This window comes from Mobula birostris, chromosome 17, assembly GCF_030028105.1.
Source record: "Mobula birostris isolate sMobBir1 chromosome 17, sMobBir1.hap1, whole genome shotgun sequence".
Taxonomy (NCBI): domain Eukaryota; kingdom Metazoa; phylum Chordata; class Chondrichthyes; order Myliobatiformes; family Myliobatidae; genus Mobula; species Mobula birostris.
The window spans coordinates 14,413,944-14,438,052 of record NC_092386.1 but is presented as its reverse complement, the minus strand read 5'-3'; the positions used below and the strand labels follow the sequence as shown (position 1 = coordinate 14,438,052).

At 44.6% G+C, this 24,109-nt stretch overlaps 1 protein-coding gene across 1 annotated transcript in view; it reads left to right on the top strand.

Annotated features, from left to right (window-relative positions):
- msh3 (mutS homolog 3 (E. coli)) overlaps window positions 1-24,109 on the top strand; it is a 265,620-nt gene that overhangs the window by 3,511 nt on the left and 238,000 nt on the right. The window contains exons 2-5 of the mRNA XM_072281028.1: window positions 3,266-3,380; window positions 8,477-8,706; window positions 15,568-15,792; window positions 19,148-19,264. Of these exons, the coding sequence (XP_072137129.1) occupies window positions 3,266-3,380; window positions 8,477-8,706; window positions 15,568-15,792; window positions 19,148-19,264 (687 nt within the window). The remainder of the gene's footprint in view (window positions 1-3,265; window positions 3,381-8,476; window positions 8,707-15,567; window positions 15,793-19,147; window positions 19,265-24,109) is intronic.

The window sequence follows — 24,109 nt, the reverse complement described above, 5'->3', positions numbered from 1 at the left end:
ACATGTACTTTGATAATAAATTTACTTTTCACTTCTCAGTAATGAGTTCCAAAGTTCAATGGAGCATTTGGAACATCATCACCATCATTATGTGCCACGTCGTATGATGGAGGCGATCATGGTCTTTCCATCACCATGATTGTTCTTGGCAATTTTTTCTACAGAAGTGGTTTGCCATTGCCTTTTTCTGGGCAGTGTCTGTACAAGACGGGTGTCCCCAGCCATTATCAATACTCTTCAGAGATTGTCTGCCTGGAGTCAGTGGTCACACGACCAGGGCAACCATCCGCCACCCGCTCCAGTGGCTTCACGTGACCCTGATCAGGGGGACTAAGCAAGTGCTATGCCTTGCCCAAGGGTGACCTGCAGGGTAGTGGAGAGAAGGAGCCCCTTACACCTCCATTGGTAGGGAAGTGTCTCCACCCTGCCGTCCTATTCAGAACATGACGGTCATAATAGCGAGGCTGAAATGATTAAAAGCAGTTAGGAAAGTGATAAATACTGGTCCTGTTGGTGGCCACATCTCCAAAGTGAGCCACGATGAAACATGAAAAAGAGATGTCTGGAAAGAAGGGGCAGGTCCCCCGCTTTTCCTCCTTGTTTTGGGCACTAGTGGGCAACTAACCAGGCAGAAGGAGTGATTGCTGGAGGCAGTGAGTACTTGACAGTGGGCATCAGTGAGAAGGTTTTATACATTGCCCCTCCGGGTGAGAACGTTGGTGGGTGGAAGCCGCAGAGGGAAGAGAGGTTGAGGAATGAGGACATGCCTGTGATGCCCATAGTTCCACCTTGATCGTGAGGTTTTACATTAGGAAATGTTATTGTGACTTTTAGTCACCCATAGCAGTGCTCTTGGTGATGACATGTTCTGTGAAATGAAATGATCTGCGCTTCTGGGTAAGTGTAAAGGAAGGGGAGAAGAGTGTTCAAATCTCTCTTGACTGTGCCCTGTGTATCCTGTAACCAAACCTTCTGCTCAGAATATACAGGCAGGCCTTCAGTTCTGACATCCACTCCTTTAAGAAGGAAGGAAGGCAAAAGAAGGGAAATTATAGGCCAGTTAGCCCAGCTTTAGTGGTTGGGAAAGTGTGGGAGTCTATTATTAAAGATGAGGTTTCAGGGTACTTAGAGGCTAATGATAAAATAAGTCACAGTCAGCATGATTTCTTTGAAAGGAAATCTTGCCTGACAAATCTATTAGAATTCTTCGAGGAAGTAACAAGCAGGGTGGACAAAGGAGAGGCAGTGGTTGCAACTTACTTGGATTTTCAGAAGGTGTTTGATAAGGTGCCTCACATGAGGCTACTTTACAAGATAAAATCTTACTGCTTTGTAGGAAAGATACTGGCATGGATAGAGGAATGGCTGACAGGCGGGAGGCAGTGAGTGGGATTAAAGGTGCCTTTTCTGGTTGGCTGCCAGTGACTAGTGGTGTTCCTCAGGGGTCAGTACTGGGACCGCTGCTTTTCACATTGTTTGTCAGTTATTTAGATTATGGGATTAATGGCTTTGTGGCAAAGTTTGCGGATGATACAAAGATAGGTGGAGGGGTAGGTAATGCTGAGGATCCCTTCCCTCCAGAGATGCTATCTGATCTCCTGATGACCTCCAGCATTTAGTCTGTGTTTATCTGTTTGACTGTCCAATGCAAATACATATTACCTAAAACAAATCAGAAACATGTTTATTATCACTGTCCTAAATATTGTGAAAATTTGTTGCTTTGCAGAATCACTACAGTGCAAAGATTCAACAACCAAAAGCCCCAAACCTCTAGCCACAGCCACCACTTACTCTTGCCCTCACTGCACCAGGATATGTGGATCCTAGATCGGCCTCTACAGACACCTGAGGACCCACCAATAGACAACCCCTTAGGAGAACATCCATATTTGACTCGAGTGATTTCACTACAATGACAGTGCAAAGAACATAGAACAGAAAACAGTACAGGTCCTTCAACCCATAATGTGCCGGCCTTTTAACCCTTTCTGAAATCAATCTAGCTCTTCCTTCCTACGTTACCCACCATTTTTCTTTCATCCATATGCCTATCTAAGAGTCCCTTAAATGTCTATAACATATTTGTCTCTACCACCCGCTACTCTGTGTAAAAAAAACTTACCTCTGACCCCTCCCCCCCACCTATACTTTCCTACCATCACCTTAATGTTATGTTCTCCTGTAGTAGCCATTTCTGCCCTGTGGTAAAAGTCTTCGGCTGTCCACTCTATCTTTGCATCTTGTACACCTCTGAAAGACCTGAAAAATACTATACATTGGGAAACGAAAGGAAAATAATGAAGTAGTGTTCATGGAGTATACAAATTGTGATTCAGTAATTGCATATGGACGGGTCAGGATCAGAATCAGGTTTAATATCACTGGCGTATGTCATGAAATTTGTTGTTATGCAACAGCAAAACATAATTTAAAACTAAATTACAGTAAGTATATATCTATTAGAAAAAGGTTAAATTGAATAAGTAGTGTAAAAAGAGAAAACAAATGAGAGTGAGGTAGTGTTTTTGGGTTCAATGTCCAGTCAGAAATCTGATGGCAGAGGGGAAGAAGCTGTCCCTGAATCATTGAGTGTGGGTCTTCAGGCTCCTGTACCTTCTCCCTGATGGTAGCAATGAGAAGGTGAGGATCCCTAACAAGGGACGCTGCCTTTTTGAGGCATCACTCCTGGATGTCCTGGATACTGGGGAGGCTGGTGCCCATGATGGAGCTGACTGAGTTTACAACTTCCTGCAGCTTGTTTCCATCCTGTGTGGTGCCCCTGCCCCTCCTCCATACCAGACGGTGATGCAGCCAGTTCATACTTCATAGTATAGCTTGTGTTACAGGTAATAAAATGTCATGGCACAGAAACAGTCCACATCAAATTCAAGCTTTGGATAATTTGAATGAGAAGAATTTTAAATTTTAGTTTTGAATATTTCATGGCCTTGCAGTGAGGAGTCTCAAGACCGTATAACCTGGTACAGAGGTAGGTGAACAAAGGGCTAGCAAGTAGCTGTTTAATTTGGGGAGTTGTTTCCACCTGGGTGGGGCAGCAGTTCTCAGCTGGGTCAGTGATTCTCAGGATTTTTTAATTTTGGAAACTATATTTCACTCGTGCGTATAAATCGTTAACTGATATGATTTAGGGCGAATCCAGAAACTTTAAATCGTGAAAGGTGAGTGGATGTAACAGAATTTGGCGTAGTCAGACCGAGCAGCCATGTAACTGAGCTTGACTGTGAAAATTCACATCCTGCAGATCGTGGACTCTCAGAGGAGAAAGGAGTCAGAGGTGGAGCAGCTGGAACCTACGACAAAACGCAGAAAGTTGGCAAGTCAGGAAGAGAATGGAGATATAGTTGAAGTGGGTTGCAGTAAGTACACACGTAGCGGAATCTATTTTTATTATTATTGGTCAGTGGTGAACTGATATTATAACCAAAGTCTGTCAATTTCCTTGCCTCCTGTGACACTTCTCCACGTTCCAGATGCTGTTTAGCTCCAAGGGGCTGAAGTGGAGGGCAGGTACTGCGGTATGTGCCTGGGCAGCACAGTTGTGTAGCGATTAGCGTAACGCCCAGCAGTCTCAGTTCAGAGTCAGGATCAGGTTTAATATTACTGGCATGTGTCGAGAAATTTGTCTTTGCAACTGCAGTACAGTGCCATACATAGTAATAGAAAAAAGCTTGAATTACATGAAGTATGTATATTTTCAACAGTTAAATTAAGTAAGTAGTGCAAAATAGAAATTTAAGAAGTAATGAGGTAATGCAACACACAGCAAGCCAGGCAGCATCTATGGAAAAGAGTAGAGTAGACGTTTCAGGCCGGGACCCTTCATTAGTCCTGATGACGGGTCTCAGCCCAAAACATCAACAGTTTATTCTTTTCCATGGACGCTGCCTGACCTGCTGAGTTCCTCCAGCATTTTATGCTTGTTGATTTGGGTCTCCAGCATCTGCAGGTTTTCTTGTGTTCGTGAGGTAATGTCCATTCAGAAATTGAATGGCAGAGGGGAAGAAGCTGTTCCTGAATCGTCGGGTTCAATTCCTGCCTCGGTCTTTAAAGAGTTTGTACGTTCTCCCTGTGACTGTGTGGGTTTTCCCACGCATTCAAAAGACATACAGGTTAAGGTTAGTGCATTGTGGGCGTGCTGTGTTGGTGCCAGAATGTGTAATGACACTTGCAGACTGCCCCCAGCACATCCTTTGACTGTGTTGGCAGTTGACGCAAATACCACATTTCACTCTTTGTTTCACCGTTTCAACGCACATGTGACAGAAACAGCCAATCGAATCTTAATCTATATGCTTTTAAAATTAGATGAGTTTTGTTAATTTGTCAGTGCTTGAAAATCCTGTCAATCTCATGTTTTTGAAGTTGAATATTTGAGGATATTCTTCTTTTACTCAGACTTGTAATTGCAAAGACGCTGTATTAGCATCACAGCTTGTGTGGCATGCTACCTGTCAAGAGAGGTTTGGACAGGTACATGGATGGGAATGGTACGGAGGGCTATGGTCCAGATGCAGGTCGATGGGACTAGGCACAATAACGGCCCGACACAGACCAGGTGGGCCGAAGGACATGTTATAGAGCACTGTAGCAGAGAAACGTGAGGTGACTTGTCTTGGTCAGACTCGTGGCTTCCCTTTGTTCTCTGGGTCTCAAAGCCAAGCTCTCTCCTGGTGACAGCTATTCCTGGGCTTCTCTCTGATTCCAGGCTTCAGTACCGAGTTGGTTCCTGTTTCCATGACTCACCCCCCCCCCCCCCCCCATTTTTTCCTGCCTTGTTTCTGTTTAACAATAATCCGGTCCCTGTCCCACTTATTCCATCTATCCTTGTCCTGTTGCAGCCGGACTGTTGGTTTCTATATTGTCCTTCCCCTTTCTGCTTGAAGTTCCTCGGCATCTTCATTACTGGCGTTGAGGCAATTCGGTGTGGAACTGCATCAGTCATGACAGTTCATACAGAGACCTCATTATAGCCATGTGGCTTTACGATCAGGTCTATTCATCGGGGTACTTTCCTGTCTAGTTGATGCTTATTACAGCCAGCCCTTTTGTACGGTGTTAGCTTAGAGAGGATCCATGGCTGCTTATCTCACGACAGCCACTCTTGTTGCCTCCAGATTTTTAGATAAAGTCAAACAATTTAAAGATTATACTCATGAGAAATTCTGCAGATGCTGGAAAACCAAAGCTACACACAAAAAATGCTGGAGGAACTCAGCAGGTCAGGCAGCATCTAAGGAGAGGAGTAAACAATTGATAAAGAATATCTTTATTTGAAGAACGATCTAGTGCTTTTCTGGTGTATGTGAGGAATAAACTCTTCTTGGGCTTTCAGCCGGGTACAGGTATCGATTTTAACAAATGTTTCCATGACAAACTCTGCCATCTTCATCAGGGATGATGCCTAGACATGTCTAGTCTGGTGGAGTTTATACCCCCGTCGTCTTTCCCTCCTGATTCTCCTCATCCAATTAGGTTTCCACTGTCCCATCTTGTTTACCATCGAGTTCTAGTTCTTACTGAGGCCAAGACCTTCATCTTTGTTAAAATTCTTTTTCTGTAGTTTTATTTCAATGGCTTCTTTCACGAGGCGGTCCGAAAAGCCATTGGCATGGCACAGTAGTTTTGTGCCAGGGAAATCAATCCTATGGCAATTGCCAATGTTGTGCTGCTGCCAGTTTTTCTAGGTAACCCAAACGGATGCACCTCCTGAGCTTCTTGATCTGGGTTTCTACTGTGTGCCCTGTCTGGCCCATATCTGCTACTCCACACTCACAGGGAATCCTGTAAACACCAGCCTTTCTGAGTCTCAGGTGATCCTTGGCCTGTGTGAGCTGTGATTTGAGCTTCCTTATGGAATTGTCAGGATTCTGAAGAAATACTAGATTAATACCATCTACAAACGGCACTGAGATAGTGGCAGTCTCTGCAGAATCACCACGACCCGTCTTTCTTTCTGACCGACACCGCTGGGGCTGCCCACGGTCTGTTGGAGGGCTAGATGATGTTAGCTGCTGCCATCTCTTTGATCCGCTGCTCCGCTGCCTGGCACTTGGCGAGGGCTAGGCGATGGGCTGAGCGTCTCTGGTGTTAAGGTGGCGTTCGAGCAGCCCCGTGCATCTGCTGACCTCATCTCTAGCTGCGAAGATGTCGAGGTGCTGGTCTTGTACCCCAGGTTGGGGAGCCTGGGTGCGCTCACCTGATTGGGGCTCCCTGGGGAGGCATGTTGCTCAGTTGCCAGGTTCTCCCTCCGGGTTGGCATCCCGCCTTCGGGGTGCGGGGGAGGCACATTGCTCGGCCCCTTGACTTATTCTCTGGGTTTGAAGGTGCTCCATCTGAATTCTGCCCACATTGGCTCATAAATACGGTCGAGGTCTACATGTTTGTTTACAGAATTGTTCGCAGAAAACCATGCTTTTAGCAAATCTCTTGCGTGTCGCATGTTTAGATTTTTTTTTAGAGTATGAGAACACTTAGTCCTCTTTTATTGTCATTTAGAAATGCATACATGCATAAAGAAACGATACAATGTTTCTCCGGAGTGATATCACAGAAAACAGGACAAACCAAAGACTAACACTGACAGAACCACATAATTATAACATATAGTTACAGCAGTGCAAACAATACCATAACTTGATGAAGAACAAACCATGGGCACAGTAAAAAAAAAAGTCTCAAAGTCCCGAGTCGATCGACTCCCGAGTCCCCGATAGCAGCGGCAAAAGGGAGAAACTCCCTGCCATAAACCTCCAGGCACCGTCAACTTGCCGATACCTTGGAAGTAGCCGACCACAGCCAACACTGAGTCCATCAGTTCAAAAACTTCGAGCTTCCGACCAGCCCCTCCGATACAGCCTCCCGAGTGCCATCCTCTGCCGAGCGCCTTTGACCTCTCCCCAGCTGCTGAAACAAACAAAGCTGAGGATTCGGGGCCTTCTGCTCCGGAGATTCCGGTTACCACACAGTAGCAGCGGCAGCGAAGCGGGTATTTCAGAAGTTTTCCAGCTGTTCCTCCATACTCTCACGTACGTCTCCATCAAATCAAAATTGTGCACAGTCCCCTACTTGACAGATAACAGATATCATCACTGAAGTGGCCGCGCACGCTGCTGTCATGTCGCCATCTTCTCTCCCCTCCCGGGAGGTATTTGCCAGGTATTTGCACAAGGATGTTTGCTTGTGCCTTGGAAAGAAGATATTGCTGACAGAATACGGTTAGAAGCAGGAATGCCGGGTGAAAACTGGTTAATCGGTGCAGTGGGAAGGCAGATTGCACTGCAAGTGGCTGACTTTCGTGGTTCAGAAAGCTTGCACTGAGGCTGCAAATTCAGATTTATTCATTAATCGCATGTACAGGGAAACATACACTACTGAGCAGAAGTCTCAGGCACATATATTTAGCTTGTGTGCCAATGACTTTTGCACCGTACTATAGTAATTTTGTGTTTTGCACTGTACTGTTGCCACAAAAAAAACAAGTTTCATGACAGATGTGAGTGAAGATAAACCTGATTCTGATATGGGTCTCTATTGTGGACTGAGTGTGGGAAGGGGACAGGGAGTGGGGAATCATAGTTGGGAAAAGGGGAAGGGAGAGGAAGGGAGTGGGAAGCACAAGAGAGAGATTCAGTAATGATCAATAAATCAGTTGCTTGGAATCAAATGACCTTGCCTGGTGTTTCAGGGCTGAGTGAGTCTGCACCCACACCACCCCTCACCCCTGGCACCCCTTCTCTGCCACCTGTCCCACACTCCACCTTCACCATTCCCGACATCCTTTACTCCCACCAAAGTTACAAACTTGCTCTCCACTCCATATTGACAAGTACAGTATTGTACAAAAATCTGAGGCACCCTAGCTATACACCTAAGACTTTTGCACAGTACTGTACAGTGAAATGTGTTGTTTGTGTTAAGAACCAACAACAACCTAACGACATGATGGGGGCAGACTGCAAGTGACGCCACGCATGCTGGTGCCCACAGTGCTCGGCAGAGCTACGCAGGACACAACAAGCAACAAAGCGACAACAGCAAAATGAGCCCCTTTCCTCTGTCCTATCCACTCACTCACACACATACGCTGTCTTCCAAGCCCAGGGTAGGCCGTATTCGGCCTGCAGCAGACTCGTGGATCCGCAGGCACCGGGCTTCATCTTTTCCAGTGGACTTGCAAAAGAGAGTGTGTTGGAGATAGAAAGGATTACCATAATCCTCCTCGACACAAGCAAGGTGAAAGGGGATTGTAAGATGGCAAATGGGATACTCTTGTTCAAGAAAAGCTGCATGATCATCATTTCTGTGCCATGAACTTGCATTGATAATTATTTTTTCACTGTCCTTTTACATGGAGCTTTATGTATATATATATATATATATATAAATACTGTTATGTTGAATCATCAGTGTATTTTTAAATTCAAAAGATTTCTTTTTATTTTTAACTTCTAAGATGCGCCAGCAGTACGTAAACAGCCGAGGATATCTTCCTGCACCCTGGACAGACTGAAGGAATTTTCTGTTAACAGGCACCGGGAACCGTCGGGCACTCAGGCGCTGGAAGGGGAAGTCCAAACGAAGAGAATCAGATGCAGCGACAATGCTGATCTACATTGTGACGCTGTCGGCACGGGACGGCACGATGGAATGCTCCTGCAGGATCCAGACGGAGAACTGGAGCAGGTGGGTTCGCTAACACATTTTGAGGCCTTTAATAGAATTCATTTAATCTGTCCAAATGATAACATTTTATCAGAATTTTAACTTACTTCATGTAATTTGTAAACCTATTAGGAAAACAAGGATGTGATGTTGAGATTAGATAAAGCACTGGTGAGGCCTCACTTGGAGTACTGTGAGCAGGTTTGGGCCCCTTATCATAGAAAGGATGTGCTAAAACTAGAGAGGGTTCAAAGGAGGTTCATGAAAATGATTCCAGGATTAAACAACTTGTCATATGAAGTGTGTTTGATGGCTCTGGGCCTGTATTCACTATAATTCAGAAGAATGAGGGGTGACCTCATTGAATCCTATCGAATGGTGAAAAACCTCGATAGAGTGGATGTGGGAGAGTCTTAAGACCAAAGAACACAGCCTCAGAATAGAGGGGTGTCCTTTTAGAACAGAGATGAGGAGGAATTTCTGTAGCCAAAGAGTGGAGTTCATTGCCACAGTTGGCTGTAGAGGCCAAGTCTGTATGTATATTTAAGACAGAGGTTGATAGATTCTTGATTTGTCAGGGCATGAAGGAATATGGGCAGAAGTCAGGAAATTGGGGCTGAAAGGGAAAATGGATCAGTCATGAAATGGTGGGGCAGACTTGATGGGCCAAATAGCCTAATTCTCGAAGTTCAGAGTACAATTTATTATCGGAATACATACATATCACCGCATACAACCCTGAGATTCTTTTTCTGCGGGCATACTTAGAAAATCTATAGAACTGTAACTAAACAGGATCTGTAAACCATAAACATCAGGAACTGTAAACTGTAAGGAAACTGTGCAAATTTAGATAATAAATAGCAATAGATAATGAGCATGAAATAACAAGATTAGAGTCCTTAAGTGAGTGTAGTTATCCCCTATTGTTCAAGAGCCTGATGGCTGAGGGGTAGTAACTGTCCTTGAACGTGATGCTGTGAGTCCTGAGGCTCTTGTACCTCCTACCCGATGGCAGCAGTGAGATAAGAGCATGGACTGGGTGGTGAGAACCTTCAATGATGGATGCTGCTTTTCTATGGCAACGTTTCATGTAGATGTGCTAATGGTTGGGAGGGTTTTACCCATGATGCACTGGGCCAAATCCACTCCTTTTGTAGGATTTTCCACTCAAAATCCTTGGTGTTCCCATACCAGGCCATAATGCAGCCAGTCAGCACACTTTCCACCATGCATCTACAGAAGTCTGGCAAGTTTTTCAATGACATGCCAAGTCTTTGCAGACTTCTGAGGAATTAGAGGTGCTATTGTGCTTTCTTTGCAATTATATTTATATGATAGGTCCAGGACAGGTCTCGAAGATAGTGCCACCAGGAAGTTAAAGTTACTGACCCTGTCCACCTCTGAGCCTCCGATGACTACTGTCTCGTGGACCTCTGGTTTCCTTCTCCTGAAGTCTGCTCCTAATCTTATGGTCTTTTGTTATCTCCGTGTTTGTCTGTTTGAATCTTGATGATGGGTCTAGGCCTGAAATATCATCTCTATATTCCTTCCCATTGATACTGCCTGACTTGCTGAGGTCCTCCAACATTTTGTGTGTGTTGCTCTGGATTTCCGGCATTTGCAGAATCTCTTGCTTTTGTGAATAGTGAGATAGTTGTTATTACTAGGCTCTAACACTTCACAATCTGTCTCAAAGATCTTGACCGAGTGGACCTATAGTAATATTTCCAAGTTTTTCTGATGAAGCGGAACAAGCTGGGACCGTGAGCTGTAATAGGGTGGTGATGTCAGTCGTGAGGAGACCACAATGTGAGCCATGATGGGAGACAACGTGGCTCAGAATATTGGTCTGGTCTGGCAGATGGGATTACAGTGTGCTCATCCACAAAAGTAAATTCCTTTTCGCTAAAGTGCTGGATTGGAGGAATGTAGATTGGAATGTGTCACGGTCAGGAGATGCTCGAGGTTCACCGAAAGCCAATGTGCAGATGGTTCAGAATATTAAGAAGGCAAATGGCATGTTGGACATTATAGCGAAAGGACGTGAGTCTAAAGAGAGACAATGACTTGTCGTGGTCTCTAAGGCCGAAGTGAGTATCCTCTATCATTTTGAACTCCTTGCCTACAGAAGGATGTACTTTAGAAGAAGAGGATAGGTCCTTTGGTCCACGACGTTGTGTCGACCTTTTAACCTATTCTAAGATCAGTCTTTACTTTATTGTTGCCAAAGAATTGATACTAGAGCATACAATCATCACAGCGATATTTGATTCTGCGCTTCGCGCTCCCTGGATTACAAATCAATAGTAAATATTAAAAATTTAAATTATAAATCATAAATAGAAAATAAAAAAGGAAAGTAATTTAGTGCAAAAAAAAACCAAGAGGCAGGTCCGGATATTTGGAGGGTACGGTCCAGATCCGGGTCCGGATCCATTCAGCAGTCTTATCACAGTTGGAAAGAAGCTGTTCCCAAATCTGGCCATACGAGTCTTCAAGCTCCTGAGCCTTCTCCTGGAGAGAAGAGGGACGAAAAGTGTGTTGGCTGGGTGGGTCGTGTCCTTGATTATCCTGGCAGCACTGCTCCGACAGCATGCGGTGTAAAGTGAGTCCAAGGACGGGAGATTGGTTTGTGTGGTGTGCTGGGCTGTGTTCACGATCTTCTGCAGCTTCTTCCGGTCTTGGACAGGACAACTTCCATACCAGGTTATAAAAATTAGTGAGGGTTTTAGGGGACAGGGCAAATTTCTTTAGTTTTCTCAGGAAGTAAAGGCATTGGTGGGCCTTCTTGGCAGTGAACTCTGCTTGATTGGACCAAGTCAGGTCATTTGTGATATCGACCCTGAGGAACTTAAAGCTTTTGACCTGTTCCACTTGCGCACCACCGATGTAAATTGGGTCGTGCGGTCTGCTACTCCTTCTGAAGTCAAAAACCAATTCCTTCATCTTGCTGACGTTGAAGGATAGGTTATTGTCTTCGCACCTTGCCACCAGGTTCTTAATTTCCTCTCTGTACTCAAACTCATCATCACTCGAGATACGTCTAACCCTTCTTTCCTATGTAGCCCTCCATTGTTCTATCATCCATGGGGCTATCTAAGAATCTCCTAAATGTCCCTAATGTATCTAGGTCTACCGCCACCCCTGGCGGAGCATCCCAATACTTACCTCTGACATTCCCCCTATATTTTACTTTCAATCACCTTAAAGTTACATCCCCTTATATTAGCCATTTTCTCCCCAGGGAGAAAAGTCTGGCTGTCAACACTCGATCTCTGTTTCTTATCATCTTGTACACCTCTATCAAGTCACCTCTCATCCTCCTTCACTCCATAGAGAAAAGCCCTAATTTGCTCAACCCTATCCTGAGGTGGGGTGGAGAGGGACAATGAATCAGTTTTGATGGAATGGCGAAGCAGACTCGTTAGACTGAATAGCCTAATCATGCTCCTATGTCTTATGGTCTTATCCTCTTTAAGAGAAGTGCTCTAATCCAGGCAACTTAAACCCCTACGGATAGAGCAGGCTAGGCCTCTGTGCTCTCGAGTTTATACATTGGGAGGTGACCTCCTTTGCTGTATGATTTTTTTTGGAGGGTTTGGCAGGGTATTTGGAGAGGGTATTTGTCCTGGCTAGAGAGTTTAGAACTGGTTCGGGATCTCTGAGTAAGAATTAATTTAGGAAAATGTAGTAGAGGATTTCTTTACTCAGAAGCCTGTGGAAGCTCAATCACTGATTTGGAGAGCTATTTTAGGAACAGCTTTCCCCTGGCATCAGATTTCCGAATGGACAGTAAACCGACTCATGAACACCACTTCACTGTTTTTTTGCTCTCTTTTTGCACTATTTATTTCATTTATTTTACGGCCGATACAGTGGATTCCAGTTAGTCGGGACACATTGGGCTCAGTACATTTTGGCCCAATTAAGCGACTGCCCCAATTAGCCAGTTTCATGGAAATATGGGATTAGATCCCTTATCAGAAATGCTTGGGGCTGGAAGTGTTTCAGATTTTGGATTTCTTTTTTGGATTTTGAAATATTTGTATCAATATAATGAAATAGCTTTTGAATGGGACCCAAAATTAAAAACAAAATGTATTCCTATAGAAATTTACAGCACATCACAGGCCCTTCGGCCCATAATGTTGTGCTACCATGTAACCTACTCTAGAAGCTGCCTAGAATTACCCTACCACGTAGCCTTCTATTATTCTAAGCTCCTGTACCTATCTAAAAGACCCTATGGTAGCCACCTCTACCATCGTTGTCGGCAGTGCATTCCACACACCCACCACTCTCTGTGAGAAAACTTACCCTTGACATCCCCTTGGTACCTGGTTCCAAGCACCTTAAAACTACGCCCCCTCATTTTCACCACTTCAGCCCTGGGAAGAAACCTCTGGCTATCCACATGATCAATGTCTCTCATCATCTTATACGCCTCTATCAGGTCACCTCTCATCCCCCGTCGCTCCAGGGAGAAAAGGCCAAGTTCACTCAACCTATTCTCATAAGGCATGCTCTCCAATCCAGAAAACATCCTTGTAAATCTCCTCTGCCCTCTCTCTATAGTATCCACATCCTTCCTGTAGTGAGGTGACCAGAACTGAGCACAGTACTCCAAGCAGTTTACACATATACCCTGAAGTTAGTTTTATATAATATTTTCAATAATTTTGTGCGTGAAACCATAATGTGTGTATTGAACCACCAGAAAGGTGAGCTATCACTACCTTGGCCTCCCAGGTGGACAGTCAGCACCATCATTCTCAACTCTGAGTTTATGTGCTGCTACTAAGCCAGCTTGTGCTACCGGTTTGCCTTGTACCAGTTCATCACACATATGTATTGATGTAACCGTTCCCTATTCAGCGTGTTAGATTTTCATCAGCGACAATCTTGGCAAATTCATCAATGAATTTCTCTGCTGCTTCATGGTCAGCAGATGCTTTATCACCCCAAATCCTTAAAATTTTAATGCCATGCCTTTTCTTAAATTTTGGTAACCAGCCTGCTGAAGGTTCACAATTACCTTCAATTTTCAGTTCGTCATGATAGATCTGTGCTTATTTCATGATCAGCACACCATTAAGCACCATTCGTTCACTCCATTGTTGACAAATCCACTCTTTCAATACACGTTTGAGAGCTTTTTTTTGCCTTGTGCAGTATTTTTCTATTTTTCATTCAATTCGCTTCAATTGTTAACATGATTTGTATTTTTTTTCCTTTTTTTTGAGTGTTGGACTTTTAATTTTATTTTTATTCTTTTTATTTCTCTTTAATTGGGTTCTTTCGGGTTTCTTGCTTTGTGGCTACCTGTGAGCTAGCAAATCTCAAGGTTGTACAATTTATAATTCTGTGATAATAAATGTACTTGAGTCTTGAACTTCTGTTCATTATATATGTGAGGTCACGTCTCAGTACTGTTGGTGCTGTGCAGAGATCTGCGCACTGTCTGGGAACCTTCCCAGTCCCTTGCAGAACTTTCTATTTGTGACATCATGTCAGCACTCAAAGAAATTTCCAAAATTTTTATAATTTGGAATTTTCAGATAAGGGGTGCCCAACCAAGTTTAAGAAAGTATAAAAAGGTAGTGAAAATGATATAAAAAAGACAAACTACCACTTAACTAACAAATTATGTATTTATATGAAACACAGAACAAATTAGAACACAACCAATGGTACTACAGTGCTATAAAACTGTATTAATTCCTAACAGTTATCAACAGAGGAATTTGTTTGGTGTATGTGGCCGTGTTCTTTTGATTGACTAAATGAACAAAATCAGTGCAGACACCTAGTGAACCGCCTTCATACAATGTTTTTGATGATTGCATCCTCCGAATCTTCATTTTCATTGTAACATTCAAGGTGATTGTCGATACCTTCAAATTCTTTGTAGTTCCTCACTGATTGAAGTAGTGCATTGGTTTCATTTTCACTCATGGCTGTTTCTGACATCTCCAAGTCTGAATACTAGAAACTGCAGTTAGTAAAACAGTTCCAAATTGTCTTACTGCTTATTTCTCACCAACCATCAATGACAAAAAAAGCACCACTGCTTTTTGAACACAAACACACAACACTGACGCTATTTCAAAACTGGTCGCTCGAAACGCGGTATACTGTCTAACGGCCACACAAGTGCACGTGACTGACACTAGTTAGAAACTGTTTGGCAACAACTTCATGTCCCAATTAAACATCGTAATGTTCCAAATAAAGTGAAGGGAATCCGGGCTGTTTTGTAGATTTAACTCTTACTTTCCTAAGTTATTTTGTGTTATGTTTTTCTTCTGTGCTTTACACCCTGGTCTGGAGAAATGTTGTCTAGTTTGACGGCATACATGTATGTAGTTAAATGACAATAAACTTAACTGGATTTGACTATTTTCCCAATTATATTTTGCTGTTAAGAGTTGTCCCAGATAAGCAGCTTCCCCAATTGTCCTCTGGCTCATTTAACCACAATCCAATGTATATATGTCTTATTGTAACTTATAGTTTATGGATTGCACTGTACTGCTGCCATAAAACAACACATTTCATGACATGTCAGTGATAATAAGCCTGATTCTGATAGTTTTCTGAATTTTAAGGGAATTGTGGGATAGGATCGATGCTTGAGGTCAAAGATTTTATTGAATGATGGAATAGACCTGATCGGTCTAATGGCCTACTCCTGTTTCTATTTCTTATGTTCTTGTGTTGAAAATTCCTTCCACTATCCTTCGTCTCTCTCAAACAAGTGTCCCCCCCCCTCTCCTCTCACCTGCACTGCTACCCGTGTTTCCTGTCCTTTCTCAAGTTGCCTTTCCTAAGCTTTGCAAATTTGAACTCGGAAACGAATCTTTGTTTTATTTCTGACAGACTCATTCCCAGGAAGTTGCAAGCCTTGACTGGAACCGATTCTCAACGTCCAACAAGGGAGCCTGCGCGAAGAATGGTTCGGAAGACACGGGAGGTCATCGCAGGCTGAAGATGGCGTACACCCCGCTGGAGCTCCAGTTCCTGGAGATCAAAAAGCAGCACAAAGACGCCGTACTCTGTGTGGAATGTGGATACAAATACAGGTTCTTTGGTGATGATGCTGAGGTAGGCCTTTCTCATAAATGCAATCCTAACTGGGATCACTCTCTCTGTGATTCCCTTGTCCACAGATCTCCCTCCTGACACTTGTCCCCACAAGCCGAGCAAGTGTTACACCTGCCCCTACACTTCCTCCCTTACCACCATTCAGGGCCCCAAACAGTCCTTCCAGGTGAGCCGACACTTCACTTGCACGTCTGTTCGGGTTGTCTACCATGTCCGGAGCTCTCGGTACGACCCAGTGCAGATTAGGGGGCCGCTTTGCCGGGCGCCTTCACTCCATCCACAACAGGAAGGATTGCCACTGGCCGGCCTTGTCAGTTCCACTCCCCATTCCAATTCTGATATTTGGGGGTGGCTTGGTAGCATAGTGGTTAGCACAGCGCTCTACGGTGCAGGCGACCTGGGTTCGATTCCTGCCACTGCCTGTAAGGAGTTGGTATGTTCTCCCCGTGACCGTGTTGGTTTCCTCCGGGTGCTCCAGTTTCCTCCCACAGTCCAAAGACGTACCGGTCGGTAGGTTAATTATAAATTGTAAATTGGCCCGTGATTAGGCTGGTGTTAAATCAGGGATTGCTGGGCGGCGTGGCTTGAAGTGTCAGAAGGGCCTCTTCTGTTCTGTATCTCATTAAAAAAAATGTTGGTCTTGGCCTCTATTGCCACAATGAGGCCACTCTTAGGGTGGAGGAGCGACTCCTCATGTTTTGTCTGGGTAGCCTCCAACCTGATGGTATGAGCATCGATTTCTCTACTTTTCTAGTAATTCCTCTCCCCTTCCCCTGCTCTCTTTTTCCATTTCCCACACTGGCTCCCCTCTTACCCCTTCTCCTCACCTGCCAATCACCCTCTCTCCATGCTCCTCCTCCTCCCCTTTCTCCCAAGGTCCCATTCTCCTCTCCTATCAGATTTCTTCTTCATCTCTCAGTTTCTCACTTCATCCCCTCTCCCCACCCATCCACCTTCCGCCTCACCTGGTCTCCTCTATCACTTTCTAGCTTGTACTTCCCCCCCCCCCCCCCCCCACCAGCTTCTAATTCTGGCTTCTTCCCTCTTTCTCTCCTGTCTCGGCTCGAATCGTCGACTGTTTACTCCTCTCCATGGACGCTGCAGAGTTCCTCCAGCACCTTGTGTGACTTACTTTGGGAACTAGTGAACTTTCAACCATGTGTGTCTAAACCTTAGGTACTTAGGAGCAGCCAGTGCAATGGGGGGGGGGGGCATTTTGCCTTGGAGTCTCTGGTTTTAGTTTGGGTGTCAGTTTGGTGGTTTTCTATTTCTTTTCTTGCTATATTCCAATTGTAGTTCTGCTGCTCAGTGTCTACATGCTTCCTGTACTGTGACTGGACCCATATATTTTAAGCCTCTGTGGTATGTCACCCCCGGCTAATCAAATTTAACTTTTTTCCTTAGACTTTACAATCTCTCCCTTTAACTAAAGTCCTCCAATCCAGAGGACATCCTGGTGAATTTCCAGTGCTTTATCCCCAGCACAGTTGTAACTTTCCTTTAGTTGAACTTTAGACCATTGTAATATCCCTCATTACAGTCGAAACTACTAATTTTGGTCCCGTGATGTTCAGATTGAAACGGCTTCTGGAATTCTATGGTGTTGTGGTCACAACCTCCTATAGGGAATTTTTAATCACAAGAATGCTTATTGAACCTCCTTTGTTGCACATTATCAAATCCAAATCAGTCCGTTTCCAGGGGGGCTCTGCAGCAAGTTGTTTGAAGAATCAATCCCTGATGCATTTCGAAGATTCTTCATCTACGACTTTGGTTTGTCAAACTGATATGCAGAGTAAAATCTCCCATCATAATTAAAGTTCCCTTTCAAGGCAGGAAAATGGGTTGATGAATCAGCTATGATAGAATAGCAAAGCAGATGCGATGGGCTGAATGGCCTAATTACACCCCTGTTTTCTTCTGATCTTAAACATGACCTGGGCATGCTCTGCCCTATCGGGAAGGCATGTTCTAGAGTGACTCGCTCGTGTGGTATCTTTTCCCTGCTATTAATGATTTCAATCCCAACTGATTCTACATTGCTGTACTCTGCCTCTCTATTGCGATACTGCATTTTCTTAATCAACGGTATCACCTTGCTCTTCTCGCTTTCAGCCTTTGCTTTGCAAGTCCTTCCTAGCCAGAGCAGCCCAAGGACTCCTCTGTACAGTCCAGCTGTCTGGGGTGCCTAATGTTCATTGAAGTGGGTGGCCCTCTCGTTGCTTATCTTTTGTTCCCTCGGCTGACAGCACCCCAGAGCTGGTTTGTGCATTTCATTGATGGTGCGGTTTAAAAGGCACCCGCGTGGGTTTCCTCCGGGTGCTCCGGTTTCCTCCTGTGTTTCAAAGATGTCGGGTTAACATGGACATGCTGTGTTTGTGTTAGAAGCATGGTGGCACTTGCGGGTTTTCCCCAGCACATCCTCGGACAGCGTTGGTCGTTGATGCAAACGGCGCATTTCACTGTCTGTTTTGACATACATGTGACAAATAAAGCTAATCTTTACCAGTCCCTCTCTAGTAAAGCTGCTGTTGGGAACCAGAGACAGGGCTGACTTGTACTGTGGCTTTATTAAGCACGCAGACCAACAAGACGAAGGAGTAGAATTAAGCCATTCGGCCCGAGTCTGTGCCATTCTATCATGGCTGATTTATTATCCTTCTCAACCCCATTTAACTGCTGTCTCCTCATAAGGACGCTTGACTTTACTAATCAAGAACCTATCAACCTCCACTTTAAATCTACCCACTGTCTTGGCCTCCATAGCTGTCTGTGGCAATGAATTCCACAGATTCACCATCTTCTGGCTGAAGAAATTGCTCCTCAACTCCGTTTTAAAGGAAGGTTATTCCATTCTGAGGCTGTGCCTTCGGTCCTGGACTCCCCCACTATAGGAAGCATCCTCTCCATCTCCACTCTATCTAGGCCTTTCAGTATTTGGTAGGCTTCAATAAGGTTACCTGTCATTCTTCTAAGCTTCAGTGAGCCCAGAGCCTCGAAGTCCTCTTCATGCATTAACCCTTTCATTCTCGGAATCATTCCCTTGAACCTCCTCTGAACCTTTTCCAATGCCAGCACATCTTTTCTTAGATTAGGGACCTGAACCTGCCCACAATATTCCCGATGCAGTGTAATCAGTGCCTTGTAGGAAGATAGAGGGACTTGTGCCAAATGAAGGACGTGTAGAAAGACAATTTTAATGCTTTGGAAAGGAAGTAAACTGAAGCGTTGGTAAAGGCCACATGGTTATCGAATTAGTACACCTCTGGATGTTACTTCGGGCTTTCCTTCTGACAGTCTGTTCCATGGAGAGTTGTGAATCTGGTTTTTATGCAGTGACTGCTTGCCCTTGCAGATCGCAGCTCGAGAGCTGAATATTTACTGCCATCCAGACCATAACTTCATGACGGCCAGCATCCCAGTGCACCGGCTCTTTGTGCACGTGAGGCGCCTGGTTGCTAAGGGATACAAGGTAAGTGGTATCAATCTTGCTCCCTTTTACAGGAAAGGTGCGGAGGGATTCTGCAGTTTTCACCCGTTGGAAGAGCAGAGATGGGCGAAGCTGCCCGAGCCTCCAGCTGTTCGGTTGCACCAAGCTTGCAGGAATGGGGCAGGGTTAGTAGGAGCAATGTTGACACTTGCTGCTGCTCTTTGGAATCAGAAGTCCTCTGAGGCCACACTTTGGGTCTCCCTCAAACAGCACACTAAAGGGGGTAGAACTGAGTAGTACACACAAATGCTAGAGGGACTCAACGGGCCGGGCAGCATCTATGGAGAGGAATAGACAGTCAAGGCTTTGGGCCAAGACCCATCATCAGGAGACTTGGAGTCCTGTTGAAAGGTCTTGGCCTGAAATGTTTTCTGTTTATTCCCCTGCATAGGTTAACATAATACGGAGAACAGCACAGCACAGGCTCTTCGGCCCACGATGTGCCAGCCATGATGCTGTCTGACTTGCTGAGTTCCTCCAGCATTTTTGTGTGAGTTGCTCAAGGTTTCCAGCGTCTGCAGAATCTCGTGTGTTCATGAAATGGGAATCTGAGGCACAACTCCCTTAAATCTGTCCTCCTTGGTATGAAGGCCTAGGACTCCTGTCCCTCAATTCAGCTGGAGTGTTATTTCCCCCATCTCTTACTGGTATCCTGGGTAGTGGGACACTACCGAGAGGTGAGTGAGGTAGGAAATAAAAATAAACTGATTGAGGTCTTCGTTCAGGTTCATCTTCCAATTCATTGATCAGCTATGCATTGTAACGTGCCGGATGCTGGAAGCATTGGGTATCTACGAAAAGAGAAACAGTTAATGTTTCAGATCTAGGCCCTTTGATCAGAAACACCTGTTATTTTCCTCACCACGGGCACCCAATTGTTCACATTTCAGCTTGACATCCTGCTTCAGACACTGCATCTGGAGAAGGGGGCTGGTAGAGTCTGAAAAGCCGATTTTTAGTGAAAAAGTAAAGCAGTGTCTGCAAGTTGGTACAAGAGATGGAGAAAGCAGGGTTTTGTGTTGTTCAAACTTACTGAACGATTGTCACTCCTAAAATATGTGTAGTTTATAAATGAAATTTAATTATTTTTGGTAGCCAGATACTTGTGTGTGCAATGGGCCATCAACATGAGGGGTGAAGGAGATTGAGATTGAAGTGAAAATGTTTTTGTACCATGAGGGAAGTAATGTCTTATTTGATTGGGTAACAGCCAAAGTTCTAACCTGCTTAATATTGAAATAGTATTTAACATTAGCAGGAAGGCATAGTTGAGTGGTGTCTGTGGTGAGCGTTTCTGACCCAGGGCCTTTGATCTGCACAGGTGCTCAATGTTTACGGTATGTTCAAGTTTCATTTCACGTTTCCAACATCTGCAGTTTTTCGACATTGATTTACTAGTGAGAAAGTAAATATGGTTTCTGAACTGAAGTACCCAGCGTCGTTTCTTCAGCAGGGAGAACGGGGTGAGTGCGGGGAGTGGATGTACAGGAGGTGGCCGGCGGCCATTTGCTTTGGCACCTGTCAGCATTTGCACTCTCAAATGCTTCGACACAATACTTTGCTTTTTATCTGCTGAGCTGAGTGATCCTGAGCTTCCTTCTCACCCCTTCCCCGTCATTACTGCCCCCTCCCATCTTGTGTCCCATTCTGCTTCAAGATCACTTGGTTCCATCTCCATAATGCTGTCTAGCCCCCCCCCCCCCCCTTTACCCCTGTCCATGGGAACCCATTTCTCTGTCTTTGGCCAACATCCTTCCCCGTGTCTGTCAATTTGCAAGTCCTTCCAGGTAGGAGAGCCCAAGACCCTGTCTGGTCAGTCCACCTGACAGGTGGCAGTACTATCGTGCCTTTTGCCTGAGCTTGTTCCGTACCATTGCACATTTTTACCTTCCTCCTTTCCCGTTCTGCTTGACCCTGGATTTTTCCCCCAGTCTAAAGTGGGTTTGAAATATTTAATATATATAATGTTTGATTTACAAGAGTGTTGCCTGGATTGGAGAGGCATGCCTTGTGAGAGTAGGTCGAGTGAACTTGGCCTTTTCTCCTTGGAGTGATGGAGGATGAGAGGTGACCTGATAGAGGTGTATAAGATGATGTATAAAACTGATGGCCTGGATAGCCAGAGGCTTTTTCCCCAGGGCTGAAATGGCTAACATGAGAGGGCAATGTTTTAAGGTGCTTGGAAATAGGTACTGAGAGGATGTCAGTGGTAAGTTTTTCCACTCAGAGAGTGGTGGGTGCGTGGAATGCACTGCCCGGGACAGGGGTAGAGGCGGATACAATAGGGCCTTTTAAGAGACTCTTAGATAGGTACGTGGAGCTTGTAAAAGTAGAGGGCTATGCGGTAGGGAAATCCGAGGCAGTTTCTAGAGTAGGTTACATGGTCAAAGAAAGAAATCAGGAGGGCTAAAAGAAGACATGGGGTTGCCTTGGCAGTCAAAGTGAAGGATAATCCAAAGAGCTTTTACAAGTATATTAAGAGCAAAAGGATTGTAAGGGATAAAATTGGTCCTCTTGAAGATCAGAGTGGTCGGCTTTGTGCGGAACCAAAGGAAATGGGGGAGATCTTAAATAGGTTTTTTGCGTCTGTATTTACTAAGGAAGCTGGCATGAAATCTATGGAATTGAGGGAATTGTGAGACCATGGAAACTGTAGAGATTGAAAAGGAGGAGGTGCTTGCTGTCTTGAGGAAAATTAAAGTGGATAAATCCCCGGGACCTGACAGAGTGTTCCCTCGGACCTTGAAGGAGACTAGTGTTGAAATTGCGGGCGCCCTGGCAGAAATATTTAAAATGTCGCTGTCTACGGGTGAAGTGCCGGAGGATTGGAGAGTGGCTCATGTTGTTCCGTTGTTTAAAAAAGGATGGAAAAGTAATCCAGGAAATTATAGGCCGGTGAGTTTAACGTCAGTAGTAGGTAAGTTATTGGAGGGAGTACTAAGAGACAGAATCTACAAGCATTTGGATAGACAGGGGCTTATTAGGGAGAGTCAACATGGCTTTGTGCGTGGTAGGTCATGTTTGACCAATCTGTTGGAGTTTTTCGAGGAGGTTACCAGGAAAGTGGATGAAGGGAAGGCAGTGGATATTGTCTACATGGACTTCAGTAAGGCCTTTGACAAGGTCCCGCATGGGAGGTTAGTTAGGAAAATTCAGTCGCTGGGTATACATGGAGAGGTGGTAAATTGGATTAGACATTGGCTCGATGGAAGAAGCCAGAGAGTGGTGGTAGAGAATTGCTTCTCTGAGTGGAGGCCTGTGACTAGTGGTGTGCCACAGGGATCAGTGCTGGGTCCATTGTTATTTGTCATCTATATCAATGATCTGGATGATAATGTCGTAAATTGGATCAGCAAGTTTGCTGATGATACAAAGATTGGAGGTGTAGTAGACAGTGAGGAAGGTTTTCAGAGCCTGCAGAGGGACTTGGACCAGCTGGAAAAATGGGCTGAAAAATAGCAGATGGAGTTTAATACTGACAAGTGTGAGGTATTGCATGTTGGAAGGACAAACCAAGGTAGAACATACAGGGTTAATGGTAAGGCACTGAGGAGTGCAGTGGAACAGAGGGATCTGGGAATACAGATACAAAATTCCCTAAAAGTGTCGTCACAGGTAGATAGGGTCATAAAGAGAGCTTTTGGTACATTGGCCTTTATTAATCAAAGTATTGAGTATAAGAGCTGGAATGTTATGATGAGGTTGTATAAGGCATTGGTGAGGCCGAATCTGGAGTATTGTGTTCAGTTTTGGTCACCAAATTACAGGAAGGATATAAATAAGGTTGAAAGAGTGCAGAGAATGTTTACAAGGATGTTGCCGGGACTTGAGAAACTCAGTTACAGAGAAAGGTTGAATAGGTTAGGACTTTATTCCCTGGAGCGTAGAAGAATGAGGGGAGATTTGATAGAGGTATATAAAATTATGATGGGTATAGATAGAGTGAATGCAAGCAGGCTTTTTCCACTGAGGCAAGGGGAGAAAAAAACCAGAGGACATGGGTTAAGGGTGAGGGGGGAAAAGTTTAAAGGGAACATTAGGGGGGGCTTCTTCACACAGAGAGTGGTGGGAGTATGGAATGAGCTGCCAGACGAGGTGGTAAATGCGGGTTCTTTTTTAACATTTAAGAATAAATTGGACAGATACATGGATGGGAGGTGTATGGAGGGATATGGTCCGTGTGCAGGTCAGTGGGACTAGGCAGAAAATGGTTCGGCACAGCCAAGAAGGGCCAAAGGGCCTGTTTCTGTGCTGTAGTTTCTATGGTTCTATGGTTCTATGGTCGGCGCAATATTGTGAGGCGAAGGGCCTGTAATGTGCTGTAGATTCTTGATTCTATAAGCAAGCTGTTGAGGCCAGTAGAGTTTATTTAAACGCAGGCCACTATCTGTATAAAATAATTCCTAGTGCCAGTAACCAGAGCTTTTAAATTATTGAAACATTAATATGGTGCTTTAATGACTAATCAGAGTGCTGATTGACATACTCAGATTTCTGAACCGCCCATGAACAGTTCCTTGCTGTTTTGCTCAAGAGATTCCGCAGATGCTGAAAATCCACAGAAACATACACAAAGTGCTGGCGGAACAAGTGAGGCAGCATTTATGCAGGGGAATGAACAGTTGACGTTTCAGGCCAAGACCCTTCATCATGACTTTAGAGTCAGTTTGTTCCTCTCCTTAGATGCTGTCTGACCTGCTGAGTTCCGCTAGCATCTGCAGAATCTCGTGTGCTTATATTTGTTGAAATGTGCAGCCTGTTTTAAAGAATACAGATGGACAGTTTAAGTAAGCATTTGGCTGGAAATAAAATTACTATTTGTTTTTG